This window comes from Filicampus tigris, chromosome 17 (genome assembly GCF_054856515.1).
Source record: "Filicampus tigris isolate MCC_2025a chromosome 17, RoL_Ftig_1.0, whole genome shotgun sequence".
Classification (NCBI taxonomy): Eukaryota; Metazoa; Chordata; class Actinopteri; order Syngnathiformes; family Syngnathidae; genus Filicampus; species Filicampus tigris.
The window spans coordinates 3,333,149-3,352,164 of record NC_141233.1 but is presented as its reverse complement, the minus strand read 5'-3'; the positions used below and the strand labels follow the sequence as shown (position 1 = coordinate 3,352,164).

Genomic DNA, 19,016 nt, shown 5'->3' with positions numbered 1-19,016 from the left:
CGTTTTTTGTTGTTGTGGTCAGCCAGACCTTGATCCTGCACCTTGTTGTCTTTGTTTGCCTACTGTTTGCCTTTATTTTAAATAAATCCATTATGTGAGAATACCCTATACTCCTGCTTTGTCTTTACTGTTGTTTGCGCTTGTGTCCACTTGCCTTTTGTCTCCATTCCAGCTCGATCAACCCCCATGTGCCAATCAAGAGGAAAAATTTGAGATGAATTTGTATTTCCTCAATTCGGAATTTCATGCATTATATATGCTTTTTTACTATGTGAGTTGGGAAAAAGGGCCCTATATATTCCATTATATGCACTGAATAAATCACCACTATTGGCACTGCATCCATGTATTGTGCTATAATTTCCATATCAACAATGTATTTATATGCTGTGTAGCCCTTTACCAACACATGTATTGGTCTTTCTGCGAGGTCTTTTAGACACGTATTGCAATTGTTTGTGTGAAAGAGAAATGACAAACGTGCTAACCTTGGGGACCATAGAGTTGATTTGAAAACATTCAATTCAGTTTCATTTTAATAGTGCAGAATCATGACGTAAAATATCTCAAGTCTTCTTTACGGTGGAGTAAAAGTTGTAGCACCAGGGACCAGAGCTGGGCAGTCCGTCCCTGGGCCGGACCGGTCGGACCCTCTGGCCCAGCTGGATGCCCATTTTTGGGGCAGTGGGGGGTGACAAATTTAAAAAAATGGAGGGACTAAGCATAGCCGGAAGTGGATTTTAGTCCGGCCCACTAATCGGCCCTCGTGCCTGTGACATGCTCACGAGGCGGCCAAATTTCATCTCAGCCTACTCGGTGAAAGGCTTCTTTTTAGACTTCTTTCAAAAAAACTTGTGTCCGGGAGTATATTCAAGCTGCGCACAGCACTCAAATATGGCGCATCATGCACTTTCCTACTTCCGGAAATACGCCGTAGCAAAACTCCTCTGTAGTGTTTTGCTGGCATGCTTTTATTTTGAAGGCCGGGAAGTGTGAAGGAGGGGAAGTGTGGAAAGTAAGTACCGGTAACTTGTTGAATGCTTGCAGAATTGTCATCTGTTGGACCCAAATACAATGCAATACAATACAATACAATTTATTTGTATAGCGCATTTCAAATTATACAATACTACAAAACCAACCCCAGGGCTCGCAATGGAAGTAAGTACACGCAGCTGGATAAGTACGTGAGTAAGTGGCGCATTTGAAGCATGTCCACAACGGGTTTGAATAGTAAGTTAGCCAGCTAATTGTCTTTAAATAAACCTCTTCCGTTAGCATCCCTCCCGTGGGGTCATCATGCACATTTTTTTTTGTTGTTGTTGTTTTTTTGGGGGGACGGGGGTCGGAACGGGGCGGTGGACGACAATGTTTATGAATATGGCCGGGGGGTACCCAGGTCAAGGGTGGAGGGTCGCGGCCGGACGGGCAAAAAAGGGTCAAGTGCCCAGCTCTACCAGGGACGAATCAAGACTTTTCATACCTGCCTAAGGCTATGATCAACAGGGACTCTTAAACTGGCAAGGAAAGGTGGAGCAAAGCGTATATGGATGCAAACTAATTAGTAGGAGTGAAACAGGCGACACTGTCAAGACATCTGGAAATGAGTTTTTGATTCCTTTTGTTAGGTAATCAAAAATGTACCACTACTATTCCTATACTGCATGTGTTGTTTCATCTTTTGAATTCCAGTCCTGTGCTCCTCACACACTGAGAAGCATGACAAAGAGAGCAACCACTTTGGCAACAGAGCAAGGGAACTCCTCTTTAGTGGAAAAAAAAACCCTGGAACACCAGCAGCTGCTGCATTCAAGCATTAATAAAACGATACTGGTGGAGCAAGCATCTTGCATGTTGATGCATCAGCCTAGGTTAGAGTGTTACCGCACTAACCCACCCAGCAGGCGCTTTAATCAAAATAAAGAAGCAGCCAACGGCATTTGCAGCTGGGCTTAATGGAGGGAAGCGACCCAAGCTCTCGGACCGAATAAAAATGAGTGTGCTTGGGTTTGACACTGTGCTGCCTTCTTAAGTGCTCAGACAGATGGCAGAGCTGGATATGACGCTCGCCGACAGGATTGGATGAAGAGGACTAACAATATGACCAAGGAGAAGGGCGTGCACCAACTCTCTTCTCCGTTGTTGACCGCGTTTCTAATATTCCTCATGATCAGTGATGCAAGGAAAGCCATCAAACCACAGCAGGCAGGGGCTCATTAAATGCTGCGCTGAGCCAGGTCAGGATTCAACTTTAACACTTGGAAACTCCAATTATCCAGCAGGTTACTAGCAAGTAAATCTAATGTGTGTGTCCCAATAAAGCTAAACGATTTTTTGGTCAAAGAAAAAGAGAATATTTGCTAAACAAATACCAAAAAATGTTTTGTATCTATGGTGCAACTTCTAAAATGTTCTTTTAACCAGTAACTTCTCACATCTCTGTATTATTTGGGACATGAATTTATCACATAAATGAGTTTCTGCCTCATCACATCAAATTATATATCTCATTTTATTGTGTTTGATATCAGTGGGAACAGTTGCATAATCTTGATTTGACGGAGGATACAAGAGCTTTTCTTTCAAATGAAATGGTTTTGGGGCTATTTTTGCACTGTGCCTGCTAGTCTAAAAAATGAGGAATAATGCAATTACTTGAAACACATAATATTAAAAAAATTATAATTTTAAAAATCCCTTCTTCAAATTGCTGTCAGCATATACAATACTATATATGCTCCAGCATAGAACAAAGAACAAATGCAAAAAAATGCCTTTACATACGCACTCTACATAATTCCAAAGTTGGAGCCCTCAGATATGTGACAAATCATTACTTGGAGCATGACATTTTGTGCATGAAATGCCAATGCGCTTATTTTTATGCATGAGTGTCTAAACATAAAACCAGTTGTCGCAGATTGTTAGTTGAAGAATGATGGCTTTAGACATCTAGCACTTCCTTGACACATTTTAATGGCATGGAATCACACCTCCAGCATCGTTATTGAAATGTATTAACCGTCCTTTCATCGTTGGTTTCTGAAATATTTTAAATCAAATGTATAAAATACACTGTATCTTAACATGGGGTCATGTGGGTATTACTTGGCTGAAAGCTTTATCCTTCCTGCATTCTTCTTGTTGCATTGAGGTTGCTAGGTAACCAGCAGAGACTTCACAAAGTTCCTGATCCCCGCATGAGAGCCAGCCGAGCTATCCTTTTAATACTAGATTTTAAACTACAGATGCACTCATTCAAATTTAAAATTAAATTTGCTATTTCCTATTTACAATGTGTATGCTGAAGTTATCTGTTAATTCTATAGAGAAATATGATTTGTTCAATTTATTTGTACTTTCAAATAAATAATTGTGACTAGTTAAAGAGTAAGTCAAACCAAACATATTTTTCCAGAATATGTTCTATGCAGGCCCACTAGTTGAAATACGGCAATCTGATGAATATTGCGTTTGTGGAATTGAAGTTAAGAAGCAAAATGCTTTTAGCCATCTCAGGGGGCGGCCATTTTGTCAATTGTGTTGACTGAAGATGACATTGAAGTTGCTCAGGGCTCAGATAACGAACGATCACGGGTTCACCTATTTTCTGAAGATGAGCTATGATTGGTTGTTATCTGAGCCCTGAGCAACCACGATGTCATCTTCAGTTGACAGAAGTGACAAAATGGCCGCCCCCTGAGCTAGCTAAAAACAGGTGGATTTCTCATATTCCACAAATGCAATATTAATCAGAATGCCGTGTTAAGACTAGTGGGCCGAACATATTCTGGGGAAAAAAAATGTTTGGGTTCACTTCCTCTATATTTGGCCTGTGATTCAGGATGGATGCCACCTCTCTCTTAAAGTCAGCTGGGATGGGGATTAGCTCGCCCACGACCCTGTTACGGACACGTGATATAGAAAAAGGAAGGATGGATGCACGGTTCGTTTTGAAGTTGTAGCCTACCTGCCAATGATAAATGAATGTTTCTTGTTTAAAGTTGCAGTCTGTGTTTAAGTGGTATCAATATAATAGTGGCTTGCTTTGTATCCCTCAGGCAATTTCCCTCCAAACCACAATGGATCTGTGTAATTAAAAAAAAAAAAAAAAAACAGTGTTCAAGTTATTCTTGTTTTATAAGAACCTTTGCCAGATGACCGTTATTAAAACTGATCTTTTTCCGGGCCTCAACATTTTTCATCTGTATTACGCCTTAGTGACTAGGTAATTGTATATTCTCTTGAAAAAAAATGGTTTAAGAGCTCTTGTGGGATGCTTTTTATGAATGGGCCAGGAGAGCGAATGTTCCACTGGAGGTAATTCCGGTGGATTCATCATCTCAGCTAAAATGGTCAAAGCACTGACGGGCAAGGAAAGAAATCTTTAAGGATACATTCAAGATCTTATTTAATTGTACCAGCTAGGGCTGAACGATAATGGAAAAACATGCAATATGGGTGTTGAATATTGTAATATTTATATTATTTTAACCGGATATTCAAATGACATTTTTATGATCTAATGAAAGATTTTATTTTTAATTTTTTATTTTTATTTTATTTTGTTTTAACAGAGCGCAAGTTAGAATTCAATTTGATATAAACCTTCCCTGTTATAAAAACACAAAATAGAATAAAAACCTGCGCATTGGGGTTGTTCATGAATAGATAATAATAATAATGATAATAATAATAATAAGATTAAAAACAGGAAAACACCCTTTATTGTATGGATAGAATGAGGTTGCAGAAAAAGTCAGGTAGCACTTAATTACCAAATAGTAACTTTTAACTTCATTTTAAGAGTTACCATACAAACCGTGAAGCTCGTACCGAGACGGTTCGGGACGAATACAAAAACCCTTACACCCCTAGAGAGAGAGAGAGAGAGAGAGGGAGAGAGAGAGAGAGAGAGAGCCCTAGAGAGAGAGCGAGTGAGAGAGAGAAAGAGCGAGAGAGAGAGAGAGAGAGAGAGAGAGAGAGAGAGGCACGGTGGATGACTGGTTAGCACGTCCGCCTCACAGTGCAGAGGTTGTGGCTTTTCTCCGGGTACTCCGGTTTCCTCCCACATTCCAAAAAACATGCATGGTATGTTGATTGGACACTTTAAATTGCCCCCAAGTGTGATTGTGAGTGCGGATGTTTGCTTGTCTCTGTGTGCCCTGCGATTGGCTGGCAACCAATTTCGGGTGTCCCCCGCCTACTGCCCATTGACATCTGGGATAGGCTCCAGCACTCCCGCGACCCTTGTGAGGATAAGCGGTTTAGATAATGGATATATATATATATATATATATATATATATATATATATATATATATATATATATATATATATATATATATATATATATATATATATATATATATATATATATATATATATATGTGTGTGTGTGTGCATTTATTGTGCAGCCCTAGTACAAGCTACTTCACAGAAGCCCTCGTGAGGGCTAATTACAAATATATGTACGTTTTAAATCCAGTGGTGACATACTTTCAGAGTCACTGTGAGCTACAATCTAAAAGATCGAAAACTTCCACAAGTGTAAAGTGTTCTTAATCATTTTAAATGTTCTCAGGTCATGATTGAACTCATGAATGAACAATATAGTCTGCTGTCAAAGTGTTATGTGAGTATTACTGCCTCAGGCTATCTTCACACTGAAGACACATTTCAACAAGAACATACAATAAATATGTTCGTTTTCATATAATATTCATATGAAGGAAAACCGCCATTTTGCTCCAGACAGCACTCCAATGAGATTTAAATGTCATGCATCTTCTCTTTCATTGTATGTTTTGTATTGGTTTGAACCAGTATCACATTATAGGAAACAACAGAGACGAACTTCCACTAAAATAGCTAAATTATAGATTGATGCGAGCCAAAGTGACGTAAATTAGTGGTTGGGTTGCTTGGTTGCTAAGTATGGTAGCTACACAATGGCTAAATGATAGACAGGCAGCTTGGTTAATGGTAAGTACTTGGGGAGGTAGGTAATTTGGTCATAAGTGGATAGGCGGGTACACGGTAAAATATGAGTCATTTTTACAGAGTCACATTTTTTTCCCCTCCAATGGAGGTCCATTTAAACATCAACACAATTGCCTCCCCCTGCCACGATAAGGGGAGCAAATCGTCAGAATCGATCAAAATCTCTCCAATCTAATTACAAGAGGCACCGCCCCCTACTCATCTGTGTAAAATGTGGGTGAGTAACGTATGGTCTCATCAAATAAAAGTAGTTTTTAATTGTTTGGAGTACAATTAATGTACTTTGAGTAACATTCATCTGAATATCGCTGGCGCCGGGCCAAAACCTCGTAAGTCACATATTGGTGGATTTCATATTTTTTCACATATCTATACTTTTGGTCAGTCCACACGCGTGGGTGTTACTTTTAAACATTATTGACCAATCTATAGTGCTGAAAATTGCTTGCTCTCTTTCAGGATGCAATGCTAATGGTTGAACAAACTTGCTATTTTTGAGGTCTCCTGGAAAGTGAAAAGTACGTGTTTTTGGCCACAATATTTTACTCTCTTCCAGGTGTAAATTTTACTCAGTTTGATGGGACCAAGTACAGATAGTCTTTTTCAGAGTATCATTTTCCTCCAATAGAGTAAAATGTACTCTACGAAATGTACTGTGTGGGTAGTACGGCGAAGGGCTGGGTAATACTGATTGGTTGAGTAAATAGGTAGCTGGATGATACCTTTGTGGCTGGGCTTCTTTTGGACAGGAACTGCATTCTCCGGACTCTCTGGTAATATAGTGTGAAACCAGTGGCGATGCATGTGTTGGACTCTCAGGCTTCGGGAGGCGGGCCAGTGCTGCCCCGCTTTGGCACCGGCGCCGGATGCAAACTGTACTGCGGCCCACCTGGAGCGCGCCCTCACACCCAAGCCTGCGGTCCCGAGGGTGGTCGGAGGTGCCGCGATCGACAGCAAGGGAGGAAGCGCCAGGAGGCTCGGCTGGGCTACTCGGACATTGGAGCGTTGCATGAGCAGGATGCTGCCCGCCATGAGGTAGGCAATGCCCAGGCACAGCAGCAGCATCTGAGCCTGCTTCAAGGGGCAAAGCAGTCTGGAGAGCAGCACCGCCATGCCTGCTTCCGTTACAGTCTCTCATCAAAGAGGAGGGCCATTTCATGGATTAGGTGCGAGAATGACAGATCTAGTAACCTACTTACAACTTCATAATCTTGGCAGGAGCTGCAGCTTTTGGCAATGTCGCAGACATTTAGTCTCGGTCCTTCGTTGGCACAGAGTCCAACGCTGCTGGTGGAACAATGGATGCGTCACAGCAGAGAGGGATTTAATATCCCAGTCTGTGGTCACTGACTCTAGGACGATCCTTGGGGGGAGACACATGCACACACAGTCGCATAATACAGTAGATGCATCTGGATTTAAAGCACGAATATAATAATGATAATAATGATAATAATACATTTTATTTGTTTCGCGCTTTTCATATCACTCAAAGACGATTAACAACATGAACAAGTGAACAAAATAAAACCTGCCATTAAAACAGAAACAGTTAAAACCAACAGAAGAAAAAAATAGCAAAGATTAAGTGTATTAATACAATATATTAATATATGTATTACTGGTAGTGAGCATGGTCAAAGGAAGAAAAGTATTTGCTACAAACATTAGAGACACAGTCCAAGTTGACATGTTGGTTTGTGTTTGTGTCTTGCAGCATCTTGCAACATCTCCTTTGGTGGGTGATGTGTTGTTGCTTCCAGTTCTGATGTTTGTTTCTAATTCATAACCTAGCTCGGAGAATTATTATTAGACTTTACACGTATATTTTGCAGAGCTGGGCATCGCCTAACCATCACGGAGTTCCCGTCTGCATATTTATCCGACCCACATGGACCCAGTTGGTCCGAGTCAGCAAAACGACGTCGAGAATGCCAAATTGACCTACCCCGTCGAAACTTCCTACCGGAAAGCTAATTTGACAGCCTGTTCTGCCAAAATGTTCTACCCTTTGCGAAACTTACGACCGAAGGCTAATTTGACAGCCAAAATACTACTGTGCGCTTTCAGTTTGTTTTGTTTGGATGCAGACTGGTAGGTAGAACTTAAAAAATCTCTTAAGGAAATACTTACACAAAGGTAAAAGCAGCTAGTACGTCCTGACAATTGAGTGTAGTATGCATACACTGCGTGTTGAATTTGGTCTACAGATCAACACTATGCTCATAAGCTACTACAAGAAAACACGCATTGCGTAAAAGCTATGACGGGAATTTCACGCCAAAAGTATTTTTGAGGCAATGAAAAAGTCAAATAAGACTCAAAAAAACGAAAATAGTAAGTACTCACCGCTTTTAACTGAATGTACGACTGGTAGGACAAAAAGTTACAAAATTCCCACAAAAATACTTATGCATGCACTGGGCATTGGTAGGACGTAAGGGTAAGAAGGAATTTCAGAACACCAGTACCACATCACACGCAGCCAAATAAAGAAAAAAATAAAACAGTGTTGTCCTTCCGGTCCAACAGATGCAATGACATGTGCCCCATATTGTTTTTGTTTCATTTTTATTTCGCAGATCACCACGCTGTGCATGTGTGTGTGTCTGTTGGGACCACGTGGATCGGCTAAATATGCAGACTGGAACTTTGTGACGGTTAGGCGATGCCCAGCTCTGATATTTTGAAATTCATGCAAAATAGGTAATCTGACGGTAATTTAACGATCGATCAATGACGTCATTGATCGGATCTGCAAAATACAGCAAACACAATCTCATTCACTCCAGGGACGTTCTCTGATGCTATATTGTTTACATTTATTAAATTTACATTTTTTTCCTCAATATTTTATTCTATTTTTTTTTTGGAGGGTGGTTGTTGGGATTTATCACCCCCTTTTATGTATTGGATGTTCATCATCAGCATTTTTGGGAGAATTTTTAGGGCTTCATTTTCAATATTTTCCCACTGCATTTCAGTGGGTATGAATTATACGCAAATTTTTGCTATTTGTGGGCCGGTGCCAAGAGGTTGATATATTCTTTTTTTAAGTTTGATGATCGGCTCCAAAATTCTGATCGTAATTATAATTCACATTACTTATTTATTTATGAGAGTGCATTGTTGCACAGTTCCTAAAACAGAACGACAAGGTGCTCTTTCATCAACCTTTCATACCATTTTTAATCTGGATTATCTTTCACTGCAGATGTTCCATTTACTTTCAGCAGTGTCTGATGATGTGTATCTCACCAACAATATCTCTGCAATCTCAGAGTCAGGGAAATGACAACATGCAATAAAAAAAAAAAACAGGCTGGGAAGTGCATTAAGTGTGTCTATGAACTGAATCTTATCACAGCAAGATGACCTCTTCCATTTGCTTCTTGGAGATAAATTCAGTAATATTTTCAAACAAAATGTGTAGTTCAGATGATTAAAATTCACTGTACATGTTCATTCACAGGATAGACGAGCTGTTTGAAAAATGATGCTCACTTTCAGAAGTCTCTTCTTCACATCTGATTTTCTGTGAAGCCCAAAGAGGTCCCCATAAAACAGATTCCCTTTCATCGCAATTCTCTTGCTGCCTCATATGGGCAGACACTGCACCCACAAAAAGTAGGGGTGCGGTGCATGGTCCAGAGGACAGAAGCAACAGTTTGCCGAACAAGTTAGGTTCAACTCCACATTATTTATCATATCATTGTCCTTCCCTGATTTGTTCAAGCGGTGTGAATGATTAAAGCCCGACAGAGAGCGAAGCAAACGCAGAGTGTATATTCACGTCACATACTAAAAAAATCCGAGGTGTGCAATTTTTCTCCCTCAAAATTTGGCACTATTGACGTGGGAGAATGTTTGAACATAAAGATTACCTTCAATAGCGTGTATCCACGAACAGCAGCGATCACTTTCTTGGGTTATGGCCGTCCTGCCTCGCTCCGGTCACCTCAGCTCGCCAGCGTTCCCAAAGCTGCTTTTTATATAATCTCCCTCTCTTGCTCTCTGTTTCTCTCTCTCTCCCCCCTCTCTCTCTCGCTCTTCCTTTCACGCTCTCTGAGACGTTTACACGGCGATAGGATGTACCGGACCGCGCGCGTGTGTGCGTGCGTGGTGTGTGTGCGTGCGTCAGTTTCATTTGCATCGACGATGTGCGCGCGTCACGGCGTCTTCGCTGTGCAAACCGGTGAGTCGTCTTCAGTCGTCAGCAGGGTGTTCTACGCGATAGAACCGTATCCGTCGCAGCGATCAAAGAGCTTGACACACCACTCACACTACAGTGAGTTTTCAAGAGAGGGAAGAAATACCTCAACCACACATAAACTGTTGGAAAGGCAGTCGGCTTTGTGGAAACAAGCTCTGATTAGAAGCAGCAAATGAAGAAGAAATAACGTGAATCTCAACCTGGTTGAATTACTGCCTGGGGTTGGTGCTATACTTTAGGTGAAGCATAAAGAGTTGACTTAGCCATGAGTCATAGATGACGCATTAAATCAGTCAACCATGTGTGACCCAGTTGATGGCTTTACATTTCAGCACTACGAACAGCGCCTCCTCTGCACGAAAAGATCAAATGAAAGAGTTGAAGAGCAAAGCGCCTCGTCACGGCTGATTGACCTTCAAACTAAGCTTTCAAAAACCAATATGGCCTGGACACAAGTGCCTGCATGGTGTGTTCAACGATGCAACTGTGTGCATCGCCAGTCTTCATTCAGGCTTTCAAATGTTAATTTGTCTGGGAGTTTGGGATTGGGAATGTTAGAAAAAAAAAAGCATGAGACATCTGAAGAAAGTGGGCATGCTGTATGGGGATTTTCCCCTCAAGTCAGTTTGAAGACTTCTATTAGTGTTTGGACAGTCATGGTGGATGGATGGTAAAATGCGAATGATCCACATTCCAGGGGACAGGGTGCAGCTTCTCGAATTCTTGTTCCATATATCTTTTGTTAAATGTTTCTTCCCCCAGAGAAAATTCTCTTCACACGCTGCTATATTAATGTTGCATGCCTCACAAAGAGCTCATCCACACATACAGGGTTTAATGCCTTGCTCAAGGGCACCTTGAAAGTTGTCAGGAAGCTGGCACATCTTTTAAACAACCAGTTACATTTTCCATTTATTTTCTGTTCTGTGCAATCTGAGTTTAACCTTTGACACTCCAGTGTCAAACTGAGCCACAGCGTTCACCGCAATGTGTAAGTCCTTCCTAAAGATGCGCAGCAGTAATACAGAGACATTATTATTATTATTATCATTTTACAAAAAACACATTACGAACAAAAGAGAAGACATAGAAATGAGGGGAAAATGCACCAGGAACATATTTTCATTATCATCGCTCTATGCAAAAAATGCAGAAAATGCACAAACTTTTTAATTAATTAGCATATCATTAAATAGCCCAAAATATTGAGCTTTTTTTTTTTTAAAGTAAAAGAAAATTTTTCTTTTTTTAATTCAACACAAAGATTGTCTACTTTCATGGAAGACTACAGAAATTGGAGACTGAAATTCAGAGCATTTGGAAATTATTCAATTAAAAAAAGGTATCCTAACAATTCATTGATTATAAAGAAATAGAGAGAGAGAGAGAGAGAGGGAGAGAGAGAGAGAGAGAGAGAGATGATATGTGATTGTAGTGTTTGGCGTGGCTTAGGCAACACAGACTGTGAGAAAGAGGAATTAAAGAAAAACGGAAATTGTGAGGTACTAAAATAAATTCATAAATATAAAACAGTAACCGTGCTAAACACTGCTAAACAGAGCCAACACTTCTACTAAGTCATCCACATGCCTCCTGGCAATCATCTCCTGGCTCAACATTGCATCATATCCAGCTGGCATGGCACTGAAACGCTGGTAACACTTGGCAACTTCTGCTCATCTCTCTTCACTGAACTGCCCTTGTTGATGCTGGTTCTTCGTTCAAATTAAGTCTCCAAAAAACAGAAAAGAAAAAAGCAAAAGTTGGACTTAATGCTTTGATGCCCTGTGAAACAAAGTCTTGTGGGGTATGCTGGGGTTGCTTTATTTGTTACATTTGTTTGAGCATTTTGACGGCTCGATGTTAGGATGTCAGATGATGTTATGCCCTTTGTCTATGTCTATGTTATGTTATTGATGATCCCCTGTGTTGTAGTAAGATACGCGGCCTTGTGTAACTGGTTCTCATTGAAGCTGCAGAGAAATAAGAATGCTCACACACATCAGCCAGCTGACGGACAAAGGAAATCACTGACAACTTGTCGATTTACTGTCATGGCATTTCCGTCCGCAGCATCCTTTTCTTGTCTCCTTTCTCCACTCAAGTTAGCTTGTTTTCATCTGTCCCTGGCAATACAAATGTCATTCAAACCTACAGGTCGGATCGGATTTGAAAAGCAGTACGCAGGAGCTGGCAGTCAGCGGTCCGGATCTCAGCTTTTCCTGTTTCCGTCCTTTTCTGAGGAGACTCACAGACATTGATCACTTCAGACTAGACAGAAGCACTTGCTGCTCTCTCTCTGCAGCACTTGGTTTCAGTATCTTCCTGCAGCACAATACCTCAGTATCTAAATGCATCTTTTATTTTTCCCTGACTCTCTGTAGTCATCACATCCTGACTTCTCCAATAGACTACTAGATTGCAAAAACTCTGCTTGATGGACATAATGTGTAGATGCTTTATGACACTTGAGACACATACTTGTAAGGGGAACTAACTGAAGTATGTTGTGCTGATATTAAAATGGCATGCTTGAAAGTCGAAAGTTGTTTACATTTATGCGTTACACCTCAATTAAAACGTCACTGCTTTCCAGTTTATGTGTATGTAACCCATCTGAAAAAAATGTCTTCAGATAAATCAAATTAAGGAATGAATGAAGGTATAAGTGTCTGGATTAGTGAGTATGTAAACGAGAGAGTGGAGGGAGAGAGATAAATGGTTGGATTTTACTGCTTAACTCATATTCCAAAAACACAACATCAATCAGAATGCCGTGTTTCGACTAGTGGGCCTGTATAGAACATATTCTTGTAAAGAAAACCTTTGGGTTGACTTCCCCTTTAAATCCCCATCTGATAGTAACCAGGTTTCTGATTCATCACCGAGAACCTTTGAGATCCACTTAGTGCAAAACTTTTTCCTCCAAATTAGGCAAAGCATACGCAATTTCAACTGTTTGGAGGTTCAGTTTTCTGTAATCCACAGAGGCTGATGTCACTATTTTTTCTCTTACACCTAAGATTGGTGAGGGGCAGGGGAGTGCTTTTATTCTCTGATGATTTTGGCATCACAGCTTCGACTTGTGACAGTATGAAATAAGGCTGATGTTTAAAACAAAATTTGTCTCTGAACTTGATTGGGTGCTTTGGTGTTTTGTGACCGTAGTCAAGATCATGATTGGCGAAAAACATCAGAGTAGCTTTTTGTTTTTTGTTGTGTTTTCTTCTCCTCAAAGAATGGAACCACCAAAGTCAAACTGCAACTTTGAGTTTGCTTCAGCCTTTTTTGGACTGAAAACACAAGCAACAGAGTCAGAACACATGACCACACAAGACCACGATAAACCAAAACACAGTAGCAGCCACAGGAGGGTGGAAAAAAACTCGTCACGGGGCTCCCAGCGATGGAACACGGACAAGTCCTTTGAACTTCAGGGAAGAGCAGAACCCAGTGTAATGCAAACCAAACGGGAGAAGGAAGAGGGACTGACTTCCTGGTGACACTAGTTCTTATCGCCACCCTGGGTCAGCCAGGGGCCACTGATGATGTTGTTGGTATGCATTCTTGAACTCCGAATGCGCGAAGGGACATTCCGTGCTGTTGGGCACCATCTCTGGCAGTCAGCAGGGATGAAATAGAATTGCATTTCATGGCTCATCAAAGTGAGAGGATTCCTCATGTAGGTAAGAACATATTTTATTGGTTAAAAGTATTTTGCACAACTTCTTGATACTGCTGCCTTGGAAATGATACTGTTGGATGGCAATGTCACACGGTCTGTCTTATTTCTCAAGGACACTGGTAAGAACACTTGGTTGCCAAAGTGATGAGACAACAGTCTGTGAAGAAGTAAGACTAGCTCTGCAGCATATCCTTAGTAATCTTGCATACTGCTTAAGCGGTACAATTTTTCAGCTCGTCCTGGGATTGCAGGAAGTGGGGGTGCACAAACCTTGCTTTATAAAGGAAGAAGCCACAAGCAGTTAGGTCTGGTGACATTACAGGCCACTTGCGGAACACCTGATTATTTTATCCAGCTCAGCCCATCAATCTGTTTGGCAGGTGCTCATTGAGAAACCATCTGGCAGTGAGATGACAGTGTGGCAGTGTGCCATCTTGCTGGAAAAGCTAGTCAGTACCGGAGCTGGGCATTTTACTAAAAATGTAGCATCCGTTATTCGACATCCGTCTGCAGCGTGGGTACCCTTCCGTCGTTCGTCATTCTGGGGCGAAAAAATAGTACCTCTCTATAGGCCAGTCCACCTCTAATTTTAAAAGGGCGTTCGTCGGCAATTCCGACAAAATTTTCACTAGAAGCCCCCTAGCAAACTAACCAGCCCTCCCCTGCCCCCCCGCCGGACGATATTTTAACAGAAATAGTGAGCCACTGTGCTTTAGAAGCTTGTTCACAACCTGGTCCGTCACTCAAATCTGTCCCCCAAGCAACAACAACTCGCTATTTTCCTCCCCGCGCTCGCCACCGCCATCGAAACCTCGCCAAGAAAAATAGACTAATGACGGCCTGCAGACAAATGGCGGACAAAATAAACTGGTTTCCGTCTATGCTTAGTCTGTCTATTTTAAAATTGTTCCTGTACATTCATCATCCGTCAGCAAAACGGGCATCCGTCAGTGACAGATAGACGAAGCGGTCCATCACGTAGGCGGAACATCCAGCTCTGGTCACCACCATTATGCTTTGAGCAGTAATATTTATATGATGAGTACATGCAATAATAATGGAGATTCAGGATGTATGTTACATATTTGTACAACAGCTAAAATAATTAGTTAATATCATTGTTTGCAGCAGCAACCAAAACAAGCTAAAACAGGAGAGGTGTAGAAAATTACAAAGACTGTAAAGCAGAGGCATTTTCTGAGTGGTCGTAAAATCTATTCCAAAAGTCAGTCGAGAGCATCCTTTGTCACAATACCTCACAGTGATCTAAATATTCCACTGGTGACTGAGGTAAATGCCAACATAAAACTCTTGGGACACATTCACGTTTATTCCACAAAGATGTAAGGATACGGGTCTGAAAGAAAAGTGAAAAAAATCCTCTTGAATAATTGCACACCCTGCAACTACCACACACAGGAAGCATAAAATACCTCCGTGAGGGGAAAGCCTGAAGTGATAAACATATCTGTCTATCTTCAGAACTGCTATTCAGCATCTCGCTGGCTCTGCTGGCGCATTTCAAGGATTTCTCCCACTGTTCAAGGTGACAGGACTACATCTTTCTTCTCTTCTTTTGACATACACATTGATATGTGTATCATCCACCTGCTACCTGCATTTGGACTCTGAGCGTGTTTTTCTTTTAAAAGAAAAGAAAAAACATGTCTTGTAGTGTGTCACCACAATGCCTATAAGAATGATTTTGAAATGAATGCAACCCTAACAAAATATCCTCCCAATGTTGTGCATATTCAAGGTATGTGCAACTTCAATGTTATCCTGGCCAGGTTCCACGACAGACCTTTTACCATCTTATCCAACAGCCATTACCTCATTTCCTGCTCTTTTAATCTATTTATCTCTGTCAAGCTGACAGTGCAAGACCTCGGCTCCAAACCACGATTTCTTTTCAAGCCTTCAATTCTTCTCCAACAATACATGCATGTTAATTCACATTTGCATCCCGGACAATAGCAATGACGCCTTTCAAAAAGCAATATAATAGATGGAAGAAGATTTGTTTCCATGGTTGATTTATGTGCAACTCGAAACAAACAAAAGACATTTGACACCGTGTGAAAACATCACTGAGAATATATGAGATGCTGAAATTAAAAACATTGCAAATTGTATTCTTTAATAGCTTCTGTGTAGCACACTATTAATGCTTTGTGAAACGCTGTGCTCATTGTGATAATTACCCTGAAGCAAGTAATTAAAACCTGGTGCATGTCGAATATCCAAATTTATGTAATGGGCAGCCTTGCATCATATCTAGTCACAGTAAACACATGAAATGCACCAAACAGGCTAAATACAATTCAATTATCCGAGCTGCAAATTAACTGTTGGAACCAGTGATGGTTTTACGACTGATTATTCAAGCAAACCCTAAAAATTACATTCAAGTGGAATAGTGGATGTACTGTAGAAAGGATACCTGCCTCTATTCATGATTATATTAAACACTATAATACCGATGCAAATTAGCATCTAATGATCCATAATAGTTAGGTAAAATAATTAGCAATTTTATTTTAGCTAAAGTATTTGACGTTCTCTCGGACAAATGATTGAAGATTAATCATTACTAGAGGTGTAATGGTTCACAAAAGTCACGGTTCGGTACGTACCTTGGTATGGAGGTCACGGTTCGGTACGGGTTCGGTACAGCAATAAGTCTCAAATGCATAAGACTAGATTGTTTTTTTTTACATTTTGTTTTAACAGAGAGCAAGCTACAATTCAATTTGCTATAAAGCAAAAACATTCCCTGTTATAAAAGCACAAAATAGAATAAAATCTTGCGCATTAAGGCTTTTCATTAAGTTGGGGCTTAGCAGAAGCCAGCTCATGCTCCACCGCGGCTCTTGTGTATATGCTAATATGCTAATATGCACCCGGGATGGAACATCGTTTGTAACGGGGCTCCAGCATGTTTAATAAACGTTTGAAGCCTGGCTCCTCGACTAAACCATATGGGCGCATAGATGTTGCTATGTATATGCCGATTGCTTTAGTAATTACGAATATCGTTGGCTCTGTCTGCCTTCACTTCTCCAGGCTGCTTAAAAGTAGAGGGAGATACGTTGTTGCTATTGAGCGGGTTTCTTTTTTCTGCCCCCGGTAACTGTATCAGGGTGATGCCGTCTTACACGTGTTAGCATGTTTGAAGTGTTACCTGTAGGGTTGCCAACTCCCGGAAAAATAAATAAGGGACACCTCATCGGCAGGGACGGCCAACCTGACTTCCTTCAACTAGGGATGGGCATATCAATACAAAAATACCGATATTCCGATCCAGAGTGCTCAATTTTAAGTATGGATCCTCAAGCTAAAGTATTGATATCTGCAATTAATTTATATATACTGTATAATATATTTATAAATCCATAATTTAGAAGGTGTGCCCTGCGACTGGCTGGCGACCAGTTCGGGGTGTAGTCTGCCTTCGCCCATTGACGGCTGGGATAGGCTCCAGCAACTCCCCGCGACCCTATATAGGATAAGCGGTTTGGAAGATGACATGACATGACATAATTTAGAAGGTTGTATTGAATATTTGCCAAGGGCAAAGAGCTTTCTGCCTTGGCAGAACCAGACTGCATGGCTCTGGTCCCGCCCACCAGAACTTTGTAAACAAATTTGATTAGATGAAGAATGATGATAAAAGACCAAAATAAAACCTTTTTTTAATGTTTTTCTACTATATTTATAATTACAGTGTAGTATATCGACTGCCTGTACAGTAAAAATTACGCATATCTGTTTGAACTTGTAATTAATGTAAGGCTGTGTGTGTGTGTATTCTTTAGCTATTATTCATCAATGTCAATCAATCAATTAATTGTACTTGTTTATTCCACCCCAAAATTATTATGTTTGTTATTATTATGTTACACAATGCTGACATTCATTGCACATTCCCATATTAACCTTGATCAGAGGGTTAAAAAAAAAAGAATTATTTACACACCGTATCTAGCTCTGGCGTGACCTGGTGGACAACAAATTTGTCTCTCCCCTAGTTTTGTTGAGCCTTCCGTATGTCTCCACCACTGAAAGCATGTTTGTTTGAGGTCAGTCAGTCCACCATGGGCTGGGCAGTGTCACCGCGTCATTCACGCTGCTTTGTTTGTCTTCCGCTATCGAGTTTGGCAAGCGGCATTACCTCGACTAATAAGATAAGCGGATTCGGTATTGTCATACTCATGTAAAAATATACTGTCAGCTCATTGGTCATAGAGCAGAGAGGTCCTAGGACCATTACCGTAAGTTGTCAAATAAAGACAACTGTTGTTCATTAATTCCATTGACATTTGACGGACTATTTTTGACTTTCACGATATTACGGGGCAAAGTGCATCCCTTTACAACTCAATACGTGACGCGTGCTTATATTTCTAAATATGGGGCGATTCCGTTTTCAAGGGACGGTTGGCAACCCTAGTTACCTGTAACATACTGCGCGGATGTCGAACAACACCGACACACAGTTCTTGTTCGCTCCACCGCTCGCACTCCATCGCCGTCGTACTCAAATGGGAAGCCAAAATGTTCCCAAACGGCTGATTTGTATAGGGGCAGACGGCTCCTCTCGCCCCATGCTTTCTCCCACACTCGCACTCTTCGACATTTGTTTTGATCTATTTCTTCTTCGAACAACAAATGTGGCAGTCGCTTGGTCTCGGGCCTTGACTTTTTTTTTTCCCATCAGACGTATTCGTCGTGTGACTGCGTGCACCGAACCGTGAAGCCCGTACCGGGATGGCACGGGATGAATACAAAACCGTTACACATCATCATTACCAAACTTGAGTGGTTTGTGGTCAGGGATGGACTGGCAACCGGGAATGCCCAGTGGGCCAACAATCATTATAGAGCCGGCAAATGTTGTAACAAACAGAATTTATATATATTTTTTTTTCCACTTTATTTTTTGAGCGACTGACTCCCATTTTGCAGGACTCCCACTATTCAAACTTAACTATTGACAGTTGACGGATCCAATCAGGCCATGGTACGAAAATGGCCCGTTTCTTCGTAGAACATGTTGCGTAATCCAGTGGCCCCCAACCACCGGGCCGCAGCCCCCTTGGACCGGGCCAAAAA

The 19,016-nt window shown here is 41.1% G+C and overlaps 1 protein-coding gene across 3 annotated transcripts in view; it reads right to left on the bottom strand.

The window, feature by feature from the left end:
- The window catches only part of wscd1b (WSC domain sialate O sulfotransferase 1b), a 44,687-nt gene extending 34,600 nt beyond the window's left edge, over positions 1-10,087 (bottom strand). The window contains exons 1-3 of one of the 3 annotated variants that reach the window (XM_086012557.1): positions 9,888-10,087; positions 7,203-7,366; positions 6,726-7,096 (exon numbers count right to left, since the gene is read on the bottom strand). In XM_086012557.1, the coding sequence (XP_085868683.1) occupies positions 6,726-7,096; positions 7,203-7,252 (421 nt within the window). In that variant the 5' untranslated portion in view covers positions 7,253-7,366; positions 9,888-10,087. Of the gene's footprint in view, positions 1-6,725; positions 7,367-9,887 lie in introns of those variants that run through there. The other 2 variants (XM_086012559.1, XM_086012558.1) reach the window with 2 other exon arrangements.
- Between the last annotated feature and the right edge of the window lie 8,929 nt (positions 10,088-19,016).